This window comes from Erinaceus europaeus, chromosome 19, assembly GCF_950295315.1.
Source record: "Erinaceus europaeus chromosome 19, mEriEur2.1, whole genome shotgun sequence".
Taxonomy (NCBI): Eukaryota; Metazoa; Chordata; class Mammalia; order Eulipotyphla; family Erinaceidae; genus Erinaceus; species Erinaceus europaeus.
The window spans coordinates 1,698,970-1,717,659 of record NC_080180.1 but is presented as its reverse complement, the minus strand read 5'-3'; the positions used below and the strand labels follow the sequence as shown (position 1 = coordinate 1,717,659).

Sequence of the window (18,690 nt, the reverse complement as noted above, 5' to 3'; positions counted from 1 at the left end):
GTCCTCCTCCACATCTGACTAACCTTGTCTCACCCAAATTCTGCGGCTCCACGAAAATGACACCCAAGAGTCAGGGAGACAGCACCATGGGGTTTTGCATAAGACTTCCTGCTGGAGGCTCTCAAGTCCCAGGTTCAATCCCCACCAGCACCATCAGGCAGAGTTGAGCAATGCTCTGGTGTCGTGAGCTCTCTCTCCCTCTCCCTGTACCTCGCTTTTACTAAGAATAAATAACAAAATATTAGATAAACGACATGCTGCAAAAACGCTGTCAGTACAATCACTGAATCGTCGGCAACCCTCAGGGCCTTGGCGTGTCCAAGTCCACCTGAAGCTCTTCAGCGGACCTGGCCAAGGCCCCGAGAGGCTCGAGTGAACCTGCCCTCGGCAGCTCCCGCTCTCTCTGTGCTCCACACACCACTTGTCTAGAGAACGCGGGGTACACACCCTTTACCATATACTCTCCCTCCCCCTCTAGAATGAGTGGGGTTCACTTTAAAAAAAAAAAGAGTTCTCAGTGTTTTTCCAAGAAATGTCCCCTTCATTCTTTTCATGAGAGCGCAAGGACCCCAGGCCTGACAGTCGCAGCTGCCTTGCCATAAGCCTGTCGCCTCTCAGCGCTGGACTCACCAAACTCGCCACGCAGAGTAAAGGGGCATTTTAAATGCAGGGCTCCGCTTAAGGGACTTCCTAGATTCTAAGCCGGCCTGCGGGATACTGGACTTTAATTACCAGAGTCCCTCCTTCTCCTCGGAGCCGGCAGAACTGCACTAGGCGGGAGTCGGGCGGTAGCGCAGTGGGTTAAACGCAGGTGGCGCAAGGCTCAAGGACCGGCGTAGGGATCCCGGTTCGAGCCCTGGCTCCCCACCTGCAGGAGAGTCGCTTCACAGGCGGTGAAGCAGGTCTGCAGGTGTCTGTCTTTCTCTCCCCCTCTCTGTCTTCCCCTCCTCTCTCCATTTCTCTCTGTCCTATCCAACAATGACGACATCAACAACTACTACAACAATAAAAACAAGGGCAACAAAAAGGAAATAAATAAAATATTTAAAAACAGAAGAACTACATTAGGCAGTGTTGGGCCCCAGGCTCATCAGGCCGCAGCCAGCCAGCAGTGCTCTGGTGCTGTGAGATGCAGAGCAGACCCTCAGCCCTGCAGACCAGCAGCCCACTCTGCACCCCAAGTACAGAGAAAGACCGGAAAAGGCTGCCGTGTGTGGTTGCGAAGAGTGCAGCAGGAGGAGCTGGGCAGCTGAGGACACGGCCGGATCGGCCCATCCCCGCCCCATACAGCCTATCAGCCTGGATTTTACAAACAACACTTCCGCTTCCCAGCAGTCTACACACCTGGCCACTGTCTACCGACAAGCCCTTCACTGCCCCGTGGCTCCGCCGACTCTTAGCTGATACAGAAGGCGCATAGCATTCGCTCCGAGTCCGTGATGGCGACGGGTCTCTCTTGCCCAGAACTCGGTCTCTAAGGTGGTGGGAGCCGTGGGCCCTGCTCTCAGGCACGGCTGGCACACCTGGCTGGGAGTCAGCTAAATTACCTGCTGAATCAGAGAGCGAGCCTCTTCCGAGATGTACTCCGGCATGTTGAGGGTAGTGTGTGTTGTTATTCCGGCCGGGTGGCACTCCACCAGCGTCTGCAACATCAACCAGGACACTGCTCAGTCCCAATACCCCCCCTCCCCCCCCCCCCGGCTCTCCCACAGGCATTCTGGGCAGCCAGTGCAGGAAGCTCCATGACCAAGGGCTTTCCCTGCAGTGGTCTGATCACCACAGTGCCAACTGGGCACTTCAGGACCACGGGGAGCGTCCAGTGTGTGACCTCACCAGTGTGTCCTAGCACCCCACCTCCCCACAGCCCTACCCCACTAGGCAAAGACAGAAAACAGGCTGGGGGTGTGGATCCACCAAAAGGGAGGCCGACGCCCACACTACATCCCAGCTGGGGCCCTCGGCCTTCCTTACAGCTCGGGCTCGAAAAGCTCAAGTCATTCACAGAAACCCCAAAGGAGTGTAGCTCAAGGTTTTAAATGTTCTTAGAAACCTTCAGAGTTTAGAATTTCTTTTTTTTTTATCCATTATATATATATATATATATATATATATATATATATATATATAAGGGAATATATATATATATTCCCTTTTGTTGCCCTTGTTGTTTTATTGTTGTAGTTATTATTGTTGTTATTGATGTTGTTGTTGGATAGGACAGAGAGAAATGGAGAGAGGAGGGGAAGACAGAGAGAGGGGACAGAAAGATAGACACCTGCAGACCTGCTTCACTGCTTGTGAAGCGACTCCCCTGCAGGTGGGGAGCCGGGGGCTCGAACCGGGATCCTGATACAGGTCCGTGCGCTTTCTGCCATGTGCGCTTAACCTGCTGCGCCACCGCCTGGCTCCCCAGAGTTTAGAATTTCTTAGCAGCGACACTTTATAGGGAAGTACGACTTTCCATGGGGTAAGCTACATCTGTGGGTGAGAGGCAGACTCTCCGATAAGCTTAGATGTTGGGTATTATCCACACACTTGAGGCAGATGGCCACTTGGAAAGTATGATGGTCTCCCAGCCAAGTACTAACCAGGCCCGACCCTGCTTAGCTAAAAGGTCAGACGAGATGGGCACTTTCAGGGTAGTGTGTTTATGGACTTCCTTCAAGTCTGGGAACTACTCTCTACCCTGATCCAGCTTTCTGGGTCCTATTCTCAACTCTGATACCATCTTCTCAGACAGTATTTTTAGCCCACCTGCATGTTAGCTATTAAGCTCAGGCAAAAATTACCAAAGTCATGGGCCCTGTGGAGCACACCTAAAATAGACTTCCTGGCTTCTTTTCACTTTAAGATCCCTATTCTCATCTGCTCTGTTCCAACCTTTTTGGTTCCTATTCAGTAACCATTTTGCTCTGCTTTATATCTTACTGCCCGCCTTTCAGCCACCAACTTGCAGATGCTACCAGGATTCCATCCTGACTTCCCTGGGCAGACAACCTCACCAGTGTGTCTTGAAGTCTGACCTCTCCAGAATGTGCCCCCACTAGGGACAGATAGACCTGCGGGTGTGGATCCACCTGCCAACACCCATGTCCAGCAGAGAAGCAATTACAGAAGCCAGACCTTCCACCTTCTGTACCCAAAAAGAATTCTAGTCCATACTCCCAGAGGGGGAGAAATGTCAGGGGAAGATGACCAGAGGGCTCTGAGCCCCAATTCCATCAGGACCCAGAAAGAGAAGGGGGGAAAAAAGGACATTCAGAAGTAGCAATAGGTGTAGGTGTGACTTAGGAAGAGAAGGTAGGACCACAGAAAAAAAGGGCAAGGGCGAAGTGGTGGCACAGCTGGTTAGGTGCACACATTACGTGGGCAAGAACCTTGGTTCAAGCCCCCAGGCCCCACTTCCAGGAGGAAAGTTTCACAAGTGATGAAGTATGTCTGCAGGTGTCTCCCTCCCTCCCTATCTCACTCTTCCTTCTAAATTTCTCTCTGCCCTATCAAATAAAATAAAGTTTTAAAAAAGTAATAAATTAAATAAAAAGAAAAATCAAAAAATACACATAAATACAGATAGTTATAGAAATAATAGTCAACCCATATCTGTGACCTTGGGAGAACCACTGCAGTTTCCAGTGGAGGGACTGGGGACAGAACTAGTGGTGGGAACGGTGTGGAATCACGACTCCTGTTATCCCATACTTTTGTTTAAATATAAATATAAACATAAACATAAACATAATATATATATATATATATATATGTATGTATGTATATGTCAGGCAGTACCGCAGTGGGTTAAGCACAGGTGATGCAAAGCACAATGACCGGCGTAAGGATCAGTTCAAGCCCCTGGCTCCCCACCTGCAGGGGAGTCGCTTCACAGGCGGTGAAGCAGGTCTGCAGGTGTCTGTCTTTCTCTCCCCCTCTCTGTCTTCCCCTCCTCTCTCCATTTCTCTCTGTCCTACCCAACGACAATAAAATAACAAGGGCAACAAAAGGGAGTAAATAAAAATAAATTTAAACAATTAAAATAATTATACACACACACACACATATATATGTGTGTGTGTGTGTGCCTGTGAGGCCTGGGAGGTGGTGACAGTGACAAAGTTCTGGGCTCTGAAGCGTGAGGTCTGGAGTTGGACCCTGCACGACTTGTACCTTCACTGATGCTCTGATTCTCTTGTTCCTTGCTTTGTCTCCCCCACTTCTCTCCCTTTAACTAATAAATAAGCCTTTTAAAAAGAGGCATTTATTGAAAGAAAGAAAGGAAAAGGAAGGAAGGAAGGAAGGAAGGAAGGAAGGAAGGAAGGAAGGGAAGTATCACTGCTCATTTCTTGTTTCTGTCTCATGAGTCATTAAGTCTATGAACCTCAAACATTTGACTTAAAAGTTACTGGTCAATGGGCAGGGGTAGACGGCATAGTGGTTGTGCAAAGAGACTCAAGCCTGAGGCTCCAAAGCCACAGGCTCAATCCTCCACCTGCCTGCACCACCATCAACCAGAGCTGAGCAGTGCTGCGATAACATATCAATAGTGACTGGTCATTGGTCAGAGAGACTGTAAGTCCTTCCTGTCTTTAAGCTAGAACAGATAGGAGAGATTTATAGGATCGAAGGGGGGAGATAAAGTTAGCTTTCTTTAACATCTGCACTAGTTTTCTAACATGAGAGTTCCCTCCTGGCTCTCCGACAAGATGTGTGAAACACCCGGAGAGTTCTAGTACACCCTAGCCTAGGCGCGCCTTCCTGGGTTCGCTCTTTCTCGACTGAAGCAGAGGAAAAGGAACAGGCCTAGTCTCAAATCCCACTCTGACCAAACAAAATGGCATGACAGAATTTTACCCCGTTTCTTTGATCTACTGCCTCTGTGCTTCTGAAAATCTGGAATCGCCTTGAGCCTCCCCACCCCCGGTCCCATCCCCGTCTCCGTCCCCCTCTGCCTCTCCCAGGCTTCCTGGTGGAGCTAGACCCTGCTCCGTGGGGAGAGGCGGCGGCTGGCTCACTTTGAAGTCACGGCCACCTCTGTGGGACGTGCAGCTGCCGGGTCACCGCCTACCTTGCCCGTGAGGAGTTCAAACAGGACAGCTCCCAGGCTCCACCAATCGCAGGCTTCGGTTTCTCCCGTGATTGCTCCAACCTCTAAACACACCAAAAGGAGGTTGATATTAAAATTCCAAAGGCCAATTAAACTTTCGAAATTAACATGTATTAGCAAGGTGACCTTCTTAGTGCTGAGAGAGCAAGTGCTCAATACCACTGGGCTTTCAAAATTCCGGAAAGTTACTTATCCCTGTGGCCACCTACTGGGGTCGCGTGTGTTCTTGACGAAGTCATACATTAACCGGACACATGTGCTCTTGAGTTGATAGAGGGACACCTTCAAGATGCTGTGCTTCAACTTGCCTGAACCCACCGGGACAGCATTTTGCTGACTGTTTCAAATCCGAGAACAGTACGGCCAGCTCTACCTCAGGGGGTCACCTTTTGTTTTACAAACAAAGGCTCCTGGGTTCAGAAGGGACTTGAAAGATTATTCAAAGCGGTATTAATCACCCCTTTCGCTAAGGATTAGGAGCCACGGAGAAAGAACATCTTGTCCAATGTCACAGGGCAGAGCAGCGGCGGAAGCAAGAGCCGGTTCCTAGCGGCATTCTGCCTGTGTCACCGCCACTCTCCACAGGAGGCACGTGAAAGCCTCTGGGCGGCTGTGACGGACAGGTACAGACAGACACACTGCCTCTCTGATGAGGGCTGGGGAGCCCGCACGGGTCAGTCTGGGCTGGGCTCCCGGCCGGCCTCTCCCGTCACCTGGACAGAGGCTGTCCCCGCAAAGTCCCGTCTGATGCCTCCTTGTCCTGTCCCTGGCCGTATGCCACCTGCAATGCCAGCTCTGCTCCCAGGTGCCATGGGGTAAGGCTGGAGCCTGGCAAGTGGGTCTGTGCTTAGTCACATGAGTCAATGAGCCTGGGGTCTCCAAGCAAAGCTCAAAGGGCCTTTGAAATGCAAAATCCTGTGGTCCCCCCCACTTCAGTAACCTTCTCTCCCACACCCCTGCACCTGCCCACCTTCTCCTGCTCCCTCACCCCTCCCTCCAGCCCAAAGCCCAGCCTCTACCCTGACCTTTCTCTGCAGGGGGGGGGGGGGTGAGGGGGGACAAGGAAGCAGAGAAGTTTCATCGGGCCCCACTCCTGAGGCAGGCACACTCACAGGCTGACAGCCTGTTTGCAGAACTGCCTCACCCCCAGCATCTGACAGAAGTGAGAAGGGCGGCTGGGACCCAGGGCCAAGAACCTGGAGGAGCTTTCTGAGCCATCCAGACAGCAGCTCGGGAACCTGGGGTAAAATCTAGCTCTAAAGTCTCTATTGTGGAAACTCAAGGGTTTCCTAAAATTGTCATTTCACTTGAAGGACAGGTCTTAGGGGGGGCTCGTCCCAGCCTCTCCTGCTCTGCTCTCCACCCAGAAAGGACGGATTGCTGGGCTCGGGAAACCGGCTCCAGAAGCCTCAGAAAGGGTGTCTGGAGGAGGGCCGGGAGGAGGTGTTGCAGGGTCCTGCCATCAAGCTGGACTTTCTGCACACGCGTCCCTGTCCTGCGTCCCTAAGTGGCTGCTCACTGGCCATCTGAGAGCTCTCAAATGCTTCTTGAGCAGAGTGGAGCAATGGGGTCCGGACTCACCAGTCACCCAGCCTGCACACATAGTGTGTATGGGGGGGTACGGTGCCAGCCACGCCCCCGCCCCCCAACCTGCAAGGCGACAGACAAGGCCATACCCCCCACACACAAGCTCCCCTCTGGTGCAGACAAGGCTCTCGCTCTCCAGTGTCACGTTACACAAGAACATCACTCCTCCCGATTTCCTGGGTCCCACCAGCAAGCACTGACTGCATCAACTTCTGAGTGTTAGACAGTAGCGGCCATCTCGTCCCCCAGTTCCCTGAAGCTGACGCTGCTGACACCTCCACACCCAGACCTGCGGACCAGCCACCTGTCTACAGGGGAGGAGGGGGCTCTGCTCCAGGCCGGCCCACTGCAGAGTGGCAGCCAGGGAGTCGCACTCACAGAAATCACTCAAAGCTAAGTCACGGCTCCGAGGGGGCCAGGCAGTGGCGCAGCCGGCTATGCACACGTCGCCATGAAGGCTGTGCACACGTCGCCATGAAGGCTGTGCACACGTCGCCATGAAGGCTGTGCACACGTCGCCATGAAGGCTGTGCACACGTCACCATGAAGCCAGGACCCGGGTTCAAGCCCCAGCTCCCTCACCTGTAGGGGCGAAGCTTCACAAGTGGTGAAGCAGGGATGCAGCTGTCTCTCTCTGTCTCCGCCTCTCTCAATTTCTCTCTTTCTCTCTGGCCAACCAAATTTTTTTAAAAGGGTGGGGGATGGCCACCAGCAGCAGTGGTTTTGCTGTGCAGCCACCAAGCCCCAGAGACAACCCTGATGGCAATAAAAATAAGTGAATACAGTGTCCCGGGAACCTTGGGAAAAACTAAGTCGGCATGGGAATGTGACTTCTAGGCAGAAAGCGAGCTGTGTGTCGGGGCAGGAGGAACAGAAGGACTCGGGCTGCCCAGAGTGAGCTGGGAAAGGCAGTGAATCCATTTCACAGGGTCGAATAACACGTCCCAGGACGCTCCGGGCTGCAGCCAGCCCCACCCCTGTACCCTGTAGAGCTGGCAGGCTCTCGAGGCACCTGCTCGACTCAGCCGGGGGCCCAGAGTATCCAAGCTTTGAGTGGCCTCTGTTTCCCCTTGCGCCACAGGGAATGGGGGTGTGGGGCGGGGGCGGGGGCGGGGGGTTTCCCTGAAGGCACCAGGAGGCACAGTGCGCCTTCCTGAGTGTCAGACACACACGTCTCCGCAGGTAGGAAGGGGTGGGACACACTGCACTGAAGGGAGCAGGTCTATTACGGGGCAGAATGGAAACCCTGCTCGGATGTGCGAGACGCAAAGACTTGAAAGGAAGCTGCAGGTGCCAGCTCTCCAGTCCCTGGGGCGCCCACTGGGAGCCCCTCAGTTGTCAGTAGCAGATCTGAGGGGCACATCCTCGGACGGTCGGGCGTGCTCCCTGCCCGCTCCCCACCGGCTCACTGTGCCCAGGGGTCTCAGCGCTGCGCCTTGGGCGGCTTTGAAACCCTTGGTGGTTTTCCGGGAGGGGTGGCCAGCGGTAGATGCCGGCGTCGGGCGTGCCCCCGTGACGGGCAGGAGGGGCGGCACACAGGGCAGCTCGGGACCGGACGAGGGCCTCCCACCGGACGAGGGCCTCCCACCGCCCAGTGCCAGGTGCCGACGTGGTCTGCCTATCCGTCCGCCGCGGACACCGTTTGCTCCCCACCTGCCCACGGCCCCTCGCCCCGGCCTGCTTCTCTAGCCCCCGTAGGTTCCTGAGCCCCCACCCCCACCCCCACACACACCCTCTATCGACAGCTGTCCGGACAGAACAGGCAGGCTCGCTCTCCACAGGTGTCACGGTTCCAGAGGCCATGTGACGAGGGCCATTCCCGCCAAAGCTCAGAAAGAGGCGGTGTGATCAGAGGGCCCTGGGCGTCCGCCTCCAGGGCAGAGAGGAGCCCGGCCGGTCTGTGCCCAGCAGCCGAACTGAGCCTGGCCCAGCCTCCCTACCTGCAGCTCTGTGGGCCTGGAATGCCTCCGAGATCACCAAGTCTCAGAACATCATTGCCCTCCGGCAACCTAAGAAGCCCAGAGAGCACTCACTCGCACGCCTCGGCCTCCCCTCCGCCCATTTCCAGAGAGCTGACAGTGAGTGGGGTCAAGCCGTCGTGAGTGGAGCTGCTGACAGCCAGCCCTTCAGTGGAGGCACGGGCTCGGCTCTGGGTTTGACTTCTAGGAGTCGTAAGGAAATCAAAGGCAGGAGGGAGGTTTGGTAAGATACCAGAACTCAGCCTGTGTCGCGAAGGGTCTCATCTCCCCAGAGAATCGCAGGACCCACACTGAGGCCCTGAGCCGCCACCCTCCAAAGGCAGATGGGCGTAAGTGAAGCGTGAGGAACAGGATTGAAATGTGCTCGGCCTCCCTCTGCTCCCCTCGTGTCCGACAGCTCTTCGAGCCGGCTTCAACAAGCCAGGCTACATACAGTTCAGGGAAACGCTGCCACCTGGGCCCCCACGTAGCCGAATGGTCTGCTCAACACGAGGAGAGCCGTGGTCTCTGTCAACAAGCCTCCCCTGCCCCCGCAGGCTGCAGGGAGTGAGCCTGGGTCCCCACAGCGAAAGGACACAGAAAGGCAGGAAGCCCCATGGGCCCAGGAAGTTACGGGGCAGCCCGGGCACAGGGGCCAAGCTCACCCGGGCCTGGAGACTGGCCTTGAACTCAGCTCCAGGCACAGCTGTCGCTCGCCCGGAGGGTCACATAGGCCCAACCGGAAGCTCCTCAGAGCCTGGAACCACACAGAGCCGTGATGGGAGGGAGGAACTGCGAAGGGCTGGGGCCACAGCAGCGGCCACTCGAGCTCTGCCTCGCAGTGGTGCCCTGCTCCCCAGGGGCCCAATTTACCTCCTCAGGGATGGCCAGTACGCGCTAACCGCCTCGGTGAGTTGTGTGTGTTGGGGGGGAGGGGTTGTCACGCTCTTGATGGCTCTGTGGAGGCATGCCTCACGCCAGTGGCCTCTCCCCAGGGTACACCGTCCTCACTGCCAGCTCCCTTCCGGAACACGGCAGGAGAGACCGTGAGTCAGGAGTCAGCGTGGCAAGACTTTCACATTCCAGTCTGGCTCAGAACAAGCCAGTGAAAATCTGTACTGAGTGGCTTCCTTCTTTTTATTATCATAATTATTATCTTTATTTATTAGATAGAGATAGCCAAAAATTGAGAGGGGTTGGAGAGAGGGAGGGAGAGAGAGAAAGAGAGAGAGAGACCCGCAGCCCTCCCTGCTCCACCACTCGCAAAGCTTTCCCCTACCTGCAGGAACAAAGGCTCAAACCTGGGTCCTTGTGCATTGTGTAACGTGTGCACTCAACCAGGTGCACCACCGCCTGGCCCCCTGGACGTTTTTTTTTTTTTTTTTCTTAAGGACACTATGTTTTTCAGAAACAGAATACTGGAAAGGCCATGAGTTTTCACTCTCCAAGTTACAGTAGCTGCAGAACCGTTATTAAGACGTCGTGAATAACTCAGTGAGAAAACAGCGACTGCTGCAAGTAAGTACTTAGATAACAGTCGCGCTAAGCCGGCATTTGGCCGCTGGGATGATCCGGCACATCAACATCAGCGTGCCGGAGCGCGTCAAAGGTGCTCGATTCGACCCTGTGCGACACATCCAAGTGGCCATCAGCAGGAAACTCACGTGTGGGGGCGGGGGCAACTTCTGCCCCCAAAATAATGTTTGAACCTTGAAGTATCTAATCTTGGGAATTCCAACTCTGGAGGCCTGGGAGGTGGAGCAGTGGATAAGGTGTTGCACTGTCAAGTGTGAGGTCCTAAGTTCAATCCCCAACATTACGTGTGCCAAAGTGATACTCAGGTTCCCATTCTCTCTCTCTCTCACTTTCTCTCTCCTTTTGTAAAGAATTATGTTTTCATTTATTATTGGACAGAGACAGTGTGAAGTTAAGAGGGGAGAGGGGGATCGAAAGGGAGAAGAAAAGAGACACCTCCAGCCCTGATTCACCACTCGTGAAGCTTGCCCACTGCAGGTGGGGACCTAGGGCTTGAATCTGGATCCTTGCGCACTGTGACCTGAGTGCTCAACAGGTGTGCCACCACCTGGCCCCTCACCTCCTGTCTTTAGTAAGTCAGTCATTTTCTTAGTTCTTTCTTTTTAATATTTTTATATTTATTTATTTATGTATTCCCTTTTGTTTCCCCTAGTTGTTTTATTGCTGTAGTTATTCTTGTTGTTGTTGTTGGATAGGGCAGAGAGAGATGGAGAGAGGAGGGAAGACAGAGAGAGAGGGGGAGAGAAAGACAGACACCTGCAGACCTGCTTCACCGCCTGTGAGGCGACTCCCCTGCAGGTGGGGAGCCGGGGCTCGAACCGGGATCCTTACGCCGGTCCTTGCGCTTCGAACAACCTGCGCTGAACCCGCTGCGCCACCGCCCGGCTCCCAAGTCAGTTGTTTTCTAAGAAGAAAAGAAAACAACTCTCTCTCTTTTGGAAAAGAGACATTAGTAGGACATACTCGCTTTCAGGATAAAGGAGAGGTTTGATGAGTAAAAGAATAGAAGCATTGAAAGTCACACCCTCCTAAGCCTAAAAATGAAGTGCAGCACAGGCTTTTATAGAACCGAAAGAAAACGGGAAACAAGATCTGTCGTCAAGTCCATGTATTCTGTAAGACCGAAGATGCTGTTAGAAACGAGTCAGTCACTGGCTTCCAAAACCTGAGGTTGCAGTATGGTTATGTGTGTGTGTGTGGGGGGGGGGGGGGGGATCACACACACACACACACACATACACACACACACACACACACACAGACACACAGACACACACACACCACCAGAGTTGTCGCGAGGGAACAGGGCAAAGCCCCTCCTGTGCTGCCCATGCTCCACACGGACCCTCGCGGACGGGCTCTCCACACCCTCCCTGCAGCATCTGCTGCTAATTGAAAGGGGCCCAGAATTAGAAAACTGGTCAATTCCTCTCACCGACTCTTGCTGTGCTAAAGATTTTCTATGCCGGGCTGAGCATTAGCCTCCCGCTGCAGCTGACGGCGAAAGAGCACGGAGAAGGACGCAGAGAAGGCCGGCTGCCTCCCGGCCCTAATCCCACAGCGTGCGGAACCAAACTGGGCGGAGCGGGCCGGCTAAGCGCAGCGTCCCAGCGGCACCGGCCAGGGCAGACTCCCACTCGGGCGGCCGCGCGTGCGCGCGCACGTGTGCTCTGGGGGTCGGCTCCTTTTCACGCACGCAGAGATCCCCAAACACGCCAGTCGGTGTTTCAGCAGCCGTGTGTCTTCCCCGCTCCCGGACAGAGTGCCGGGCAGCAGGAGACTCTAGGTGGGAGCTGACCAGACGCACCGCGCACACCAGCCTGGGCAGCACCCGCAAGGCTCTCCTCGCTCCCAGCGGGCACTGAGCAGCGCCACGTGCTTTCTCACTCCCGCGTGAGGAGGCCAGGCGGTCGTGGACATCGGCAAAAGCGCACCCACCCCCCACCCCCCGGCTGCGTGGCGACTCGGCCCGGAGCAGGAGAGGGTCGGCAGACGACCTCACTGCCCAGGCTCAAGTGGGTGCCGGAGCACGGAGTGCCCAGGAATCCCCCCTGGAGCAGGGAGTCAGGACGGGAGAGCCTGCACGGGCCCCTGCCCTGGCTGTCGTGTCCCCGCTTCCGTGAGCCGCGGGGGGGGGGGGGGGGCGGCACAGCCCGCACCTGTCAGGGTTCTTCTGGTTTCAGGCCTGTGGGCGCACGGTGGGACAGCGAGGCGGCCCAGTCTTTCCCAAGCTGCTGCTTTACATATGGAGACACTTTCTTTTTTAGTTTCTACAAACCACAGGATAAAATGTTGGCAGGGAAAGCAAAGCTAAAAGCTCTGAGAATAGCAGGCCGCTGAATTTCAGGTTTGGATCGTTGCTCCCCTGCCTGTAAGGCAGATTCGTAGGGCTCGGAATTGTGGTGTTTCTGTTTTCTTTTCCTCCAGGGTTATCTCTGGGGCTTGGTGCCAGCACTACAAATTCACTACTCCTATTTCTTTCCATTTTATTGAACAGGACAGAGAGAAACCGAGAGGGGAGGGGAGAGGGAGGGAGAGGGGGAGAAAGAGAGAGAGAGAGAGAGAGACTTGCAGACCCGCTTCACCGCCTGTGAAGCCTCCCCCTGCAGGTGGGAGCCGGAGGCTTGAACTATGTGAGCCCCGGAAGTGCGGTGTTTAAAACCCAAGGGTCAGCGGCGGGGAGAGTGGGGACGGAGGGGCCCTCAGGGCTCTGAGCAGGAGACCTAAGTCTCAAGGGGATGAACCAGCTTCAGCCTGGCAGGGGCACTTCCACCCTTCACGAGGGCACCTGGCTCCTTTTTGCTTGTTTGATGCCGTTTCAGAAAACCTGGCTGCCTGCTGATCCACCCTACCTTCCAGAAAGACCTCCGGCACCAGCCTCCCCCAGAGGCCTCCCCCCCCCCCGGGGGAAACAGGGTGCAAACAGGCCAACGTGAAAAATCTACTTAGTCCTGAGAACCCAGAAACACTGCGCTGGGATTACTTGAGCTGTAGGATTCTAGGCTTGTGTTCTTCTATTTAACATCGATCATGCAGGAAAAGGCGTGCGGTCACTAAGGGGTGCGGGTGGGCTTCCCGACATCAGGGGGTCCAAGGACTTGCCCTCTTACGTACGTACACGCCGTCCGCCCTGTCTTCCTCGTCTCGTCTCGTCTCGTCTCGTCTCTAGTGCCAGCAGCCGCGCTGGCCGACGTGCTCGCTGACGTGTTCTTCACGGAGGTGGCTAGCAGTGGGGACTCAGCAGGGTCATCACACAGCCCTCAACTGACAGGGCCCGGCTCAGTCAGGAGTGTGGCCCTCTCTGCCACAGGGGACTCCCAGGATCAGGACCAGGACCAGGGGAGGCTGGCTGGAAGCTCGTTTTCCTTATCCTGACAGCACTCTAGACGAAAACCACTACACGGGCTGAGGTGCATCAGGGAATTTTCCATTGTAGAAAACCGTCACTCTTCTGTGGCAAACTCGCAAAGCCGCTGACTAGCTCTAACATACGAGAGAGATTTGGCCTTCATGACAACTGGAACTAAAGGCTACAGATTAAAACTTGCTAATCACTCAAGGAAAACATGGAAACATCTACTATGTACAAGAGAGCTGGCGTTGAAGTTTTGCTTAAGGGGAAATGGAACAAAGGAGCCACTGTTTGAAACATGACGTTTAAATATTAACCACAGATATCTCACTCTTTTAAAAGTATTTCTGTAGTTCCCTCTTGCCTTTCATCTGCCTTCTCCTTTGGGATATAGCCATATTTCCTGGATATACGATTACTTCCAAATAAATGTCTATATATCTTCTGCCTCTTCTATTAACTTGGCATTCTTAAAATTAGAATCCTAGCGCCTGGGGATTTTATCCAGGAGCCCCGACTTCTCCCAGCTACATGAGTCTTTCTCTGTAAACACCTCTCTGTGTCGATGACCTTGATGTTTAAACTTCAACATTTCCAAAAGTTGTCTTTCTCACTTTTTTCTTCTAACTGAAAACATTTTCCACACGTCACTCATTTCCAGACTGCCTGCTTCGTATGCAGATTCTATCAGTAAGAAAACACACATACCCGCTACTCCAAGTGAAGCTGCCGGTGCCATGCAGGAAGCCCAGCCTTCGTCAGGTAAACTGGAATTCTGACCGAATTTGGAGTGAGAAAGGTATTTGTAGGTGATGTGACAGATACGATCCTTTTTATATTCAACCAATCCATTTCACTAGCAGTAAATTTAAGTCCTGGGAAGTCTTAAAACAATTTGTCTAAGGTCCTGCAACGAGGTAATGGCTGATGTAGAATGCCGATGTTTGGACTTTCGTTTTTATTTAATTAATTTATTTATTGCCTCCAGGGTTATTGCTGGGGCTCAGTGCCTGCATTACTAATCTACTACTCCTGGAAGCGATTTTTTTCCATTTTGTTGCCCTTGTTGTTATTGTTGTTGGATAGGACAGAGAGAAATGGAGAGAGGAGAGGAAGACAGAGAGGGGGAGAGAAAGAAAAGACACCTGCAGACCTGCTTCACCACTTGCGAAGTGACCCCCCTGCAGGGGGGAGCCGGGGGCTCGAACCGGGATCCTAACATATGGATCCTTGTGTTTCTTACTGTGCACACTGAACCCGATGCACTACCGCCCGGCCCCGTTTGGACTGTCCTAGATCTGAAAGATGGGATGGCCTCATATGCTAAGCCACCCGTGGTCTGGGTTCTAGATGGAATCATCAAATGTGTGACTATCACACAGGTAGTGGGCTTAAAAGGCAACAAACAGCACGTGAGCCATGTTGACGGGGTGCGGCCTGCCCCCCAGAATATACTCATGGGCTGCTGCGTCTAGTCTGGCGGCAACAGCAGAGGGTGGCGGTAAATGGACGTCACGCTCTAACACAGAATTTTTTGCAGACAGCTTCGGGCATGATTTTTCTGTTTCGCTTTCCCCCGTCAGCTGTGAGCTGTTTCCAAGTGTGAAATCGCCCGAGAGAGGAAGCAAAGGTGGCACCTGACATCTGGGAGTGTGGAGACTGGGCTGCGGTGAAGAGCCTTTGGGGCTCCTTCCATTGGCGCACAAATTCTTCGCCTGTGCGCTCTCAAGTCTGAGAAGGATTTCAGTGAGCCGTGTCCGTGAAGATCTCAAGCGACAGTCAAGGCCCAGCGTGGAGTGGGAAATGGAGGAGGAGGAGGACACCTGGAGAGGAGCCCCCACCACCACTGGTTAAGAATGGGGGGGGGGAGTGACTACGTCTGCACGGTAACAGACATGTAAGCGATTTCGCTCACTTGTCACAGAACGCAGACTAAACACCGTCTTTGGCACTCGACATGCTTGACATTAAGGATTCTATCTTCCAGCTGCCCTTTTATGATGAGAGTCAAAGATCAAAGTGGAAAGAAAAAGAGAGGTGGTGTTTTCTGGACGCTAGTTCTGTTGTTGTTTTTAGACTTCAAGGGCTCTAACACAAGTTTGTTCAATATCACGATCCACTAATAGTTCCAGTGACAGGGCGCTCAAGATCCCCTAGGCGTGTGCGCGTGTATGGCAACGGGAGTGACAGTGGGCCAGCCAGCATGCCCTGAGGACAAGGAGCCAGTCTGCACCTGGGCTCTTCTTACCCTGTGCTGGCTCTCTCGGTACAGACAGAGCAGGAGGCCCTGCCCCCAAGTCTCTTCTGGGGAGCATCTCCACGTCTTCTGTCCCGCAAATCAGATGCACGTGTCATGTCCATGGTGCCGCCTGTCTGCCCAGCCCTGCTTTGCAGGTGAGTTCTTCACTCTTTGTCTTAGGAACTCCACTCTGTGCTTCTCTGGTCCTGCGGAACAGCACTCAGAGGCAGCCTTCCCGGAGGACCGTCCAGAGCCTCGGAGGCTGCGGACAGAGGGAGGGAGAGAGGCCTTTGCCGTGAGAGCAGAGCGGCCAGGGCAGGAGCGGCAGGTCCATACTCTCAAGACCCTCCTCCCTCACTCCGGCCGCAGCTCTCATTTGGTGCTGGTTTGGTCCCCTCACAGATGGAGACAGGGAGAGCTCTTTCTTTCTTTTTTTTTTTTTTTTTTTTTTTTTGCTGTTGGACTTGTTTCCTTTAGAATTTAAAAATAAAATAAAAAGTGGAGACTTTTTTTCAAAGCTCTCCTTTGTGCTGTCTCGGTTCGTGAATGCTGGACATCCTGCTAGTGTACACATGGTCAAAATGACAAGATCGAAGATCCCAAAGTTGGCAGAAGCTAGACTTAAATAACAGAAGGTGATCATTTGCATTTCAAAATTTATCTATCTTGCTTTCCCCTCAATTAGACCAAAACATGTTGATTCACAGGTTTCTGTGTGTGTTTTTTCTTTTTAAAACTTATTTATAGAGCAGGATAATAGCCCCCTGCTAGCTTGGCATTTGCTCAAGTTTCTGTCCATGTAAATCGAATCTGTTACTGGAAATTTTTCTCAAAATATAAAGGCACATTATTCGCAAGATGAAAAGATACGTAGCTGATAGTCTAGAGTACAGGGCAGGTGGGTGATGTTTTTAGGACAAATGTGTGATCAGAGCTCCCAGGAGGAAGGAGAGCAGGGGAGAGGTTGCTTGCTGTTTAAACAGGCGGCCGGTTCTCTGTAATCTCGTGACAACTTTACTTTCTAACCAAACATCAGCTGCTTCACAGGCTTCAGAGGAACTGACAATAATGTCGAGGGGGTGTGGGGGGGGGGGAGGGGAGCCGGGTGGCCTCAACCTGCCTGTTGGCTCAAAGCACAACTGTGTGCCCCAGGCCCCAGGATTCAGTGGGTCTAAGTCTACTTTTGTTCTTGTTTGTTTGTTTTGTCTTGTTTTTTTTTTTACCACCAGGGCTTCATGTCCGTGCTGTCCCTTCTCTCCCAGAGAGAGCTCCACCGCTCCACCGCTCCACCGCTCCACCGCTCGTGAAGCTTCCCCCCGGCCTGGTGCCCCTGCATGGTGGCGTGGGTGCTGAGCCCGCAAGCATGACAAAGTGTGTTCTGCGAGGTGAGTTGTCTCCCGGCCCCTGAGCGTGATGTTTCAGTGCTGAGTTACTAGCGTGTGGTCACTGTCCCTCTGCTGGGGGAGGGGGCGCCCAGTCTCTCTCAGGAGCAGCAGAGCCGTTCGGCTCAGACACATGCGGGCAGGGGCAAGGCTGGCCACAAGCCCCCGCTTCCCGGGCTGGAGCGGGCTCTCTCCACGGAGCTGAGGGCTCTGACACTCTGGGCTTGTGGGCAGGTGCCCGGGGACACTGGCATTACTTTTCTAAGAACACCACTAGTTCCGTCTCCTCCTGCTGATGGAACCAATCAGCAGGCCCAAGGAAGGAAGAGGCCTTCCAGGCTGCTCAAAGCCTGCCATAAAGCTGGTACGCACACTCTGCAGCCCGCAGCTTAGAAGTAAGTACAATTCTCCTATGTGCATAATCAGCACAAAGCCCTGTTTCCAGTGCTAGTGACGGCAACTAGGAAGGTGACGGCAAGATCCATTAATGGCACACTGCCACCTCCTGGCAGGCTCTGGAAACAGACGGCTGAGAAAAGGCTGCGAAAGGAGAACTCAGGAACATCACTTGCAATGAAGGCGGAGTGGGGGTGGGGAAGATGTTTATTTTTTCATGTGGAATCTGAAAATGGCCTTGGGGGTCAGACTCCTGGGCCGATTTGTTTGTTTCATTTACTTTAATTAGTAGCAGAGAAGAGCAGAGGAAGAGAAAGGGAGCGAGGTAAGGGAGACACATCACACCACTGCTCCAGCAGCCATACAGCCCCCCCCCCCACACACACACACACACTGCTAGTGCCCACGGTGCCATCCTGTGGTGCCAGGGCTCACCCCCAGGGCGTGGCACATATTTCAGGTACGTTTTGGTACCCAGATTGTTACCTCTTACCAAGCATGGAGGGTTTGAACCAACAACCAGAAGACAATGACTCTGCTGTGACAACAACCCGGCAAGACCGGCATCAGCATCTCCTCTTTAAAGTGATCTTTGCCCCCCAAAAAAAAGAAAAGAAAAGAAAGATTTCACTGTGCGAATTCTTTTGATACCCCATTAGCTAACTCATACTTAGATCTTGACAAACGGCGATGATCTGTCGACTTAAGAGAAACAAACTGCGTCAACATCGTCTGTGGCTATTACGAGAAAATAAGTAAGATCAGTCACACTGGGCGGGGAGAAAGAGCACACGGAAAGCACAAGTCCGAGCCCCTGTTCAAGCGGCAGCCTCAGGACGTCTGCTCCGGATCAGCCCTCAACTCTGACCGCTTCCCACTCGACTGGGAAACAGTGTTCACTCACTTGGGTACTGAGCTGGCGAGCGAGAGCACCTAGCACCGCCAGTCAGCAGTCAACGGCCACGTGGTCAGCGTCAGGCTCCTTTGAAAGTCAGCCCAGTGAGGCGGAACACCAGAGACGGGGGAAGGAACTCGGGGCTCACATATGGCCCCATCTGCACTGAGCACAGGGGCAAAGTCACTTCCGCCTAGGCCGTGTGCTCGAACAGCCTGTCGTTATCAGCAAGGGAGCTAACACCCCC

General features: G+C 53.7%; 1 protein-coding gene across 13 annotated transcripts in view; it reads right to left on the bottom strand.

Moving 5' to 3' along the window:
* RPS6KC1 (ribosomal protein S6 kinase C1) overlaps nucleotides 1-18,690 on the bottom strand; it is a 237,226-nt gene that overhangs the window by 108,858 nt on the left and 109,678 nt on the right. For all 13 annotated transcript variants that reach the window (XM_060178417.1, XM_060178418.1, XM_060178412.1 and 10 more), the window contains 2 exons: nucleotides 5,060-5,142; nucleotides 1,548-1,643 (listed from right to left, as the gene is read on the bottom strand). In XM_060178417.1, the coding sequence (XP_060034400.1) occupies nucleotides 1,548-1,643; nucleotides 5,060-5,142 (179 nt within the window). The remainder of the gene's footprint in view (nucleotides 1-1,547; nucleotides 1,644-5,059; nucleotides 5,143-18,690) is intronic.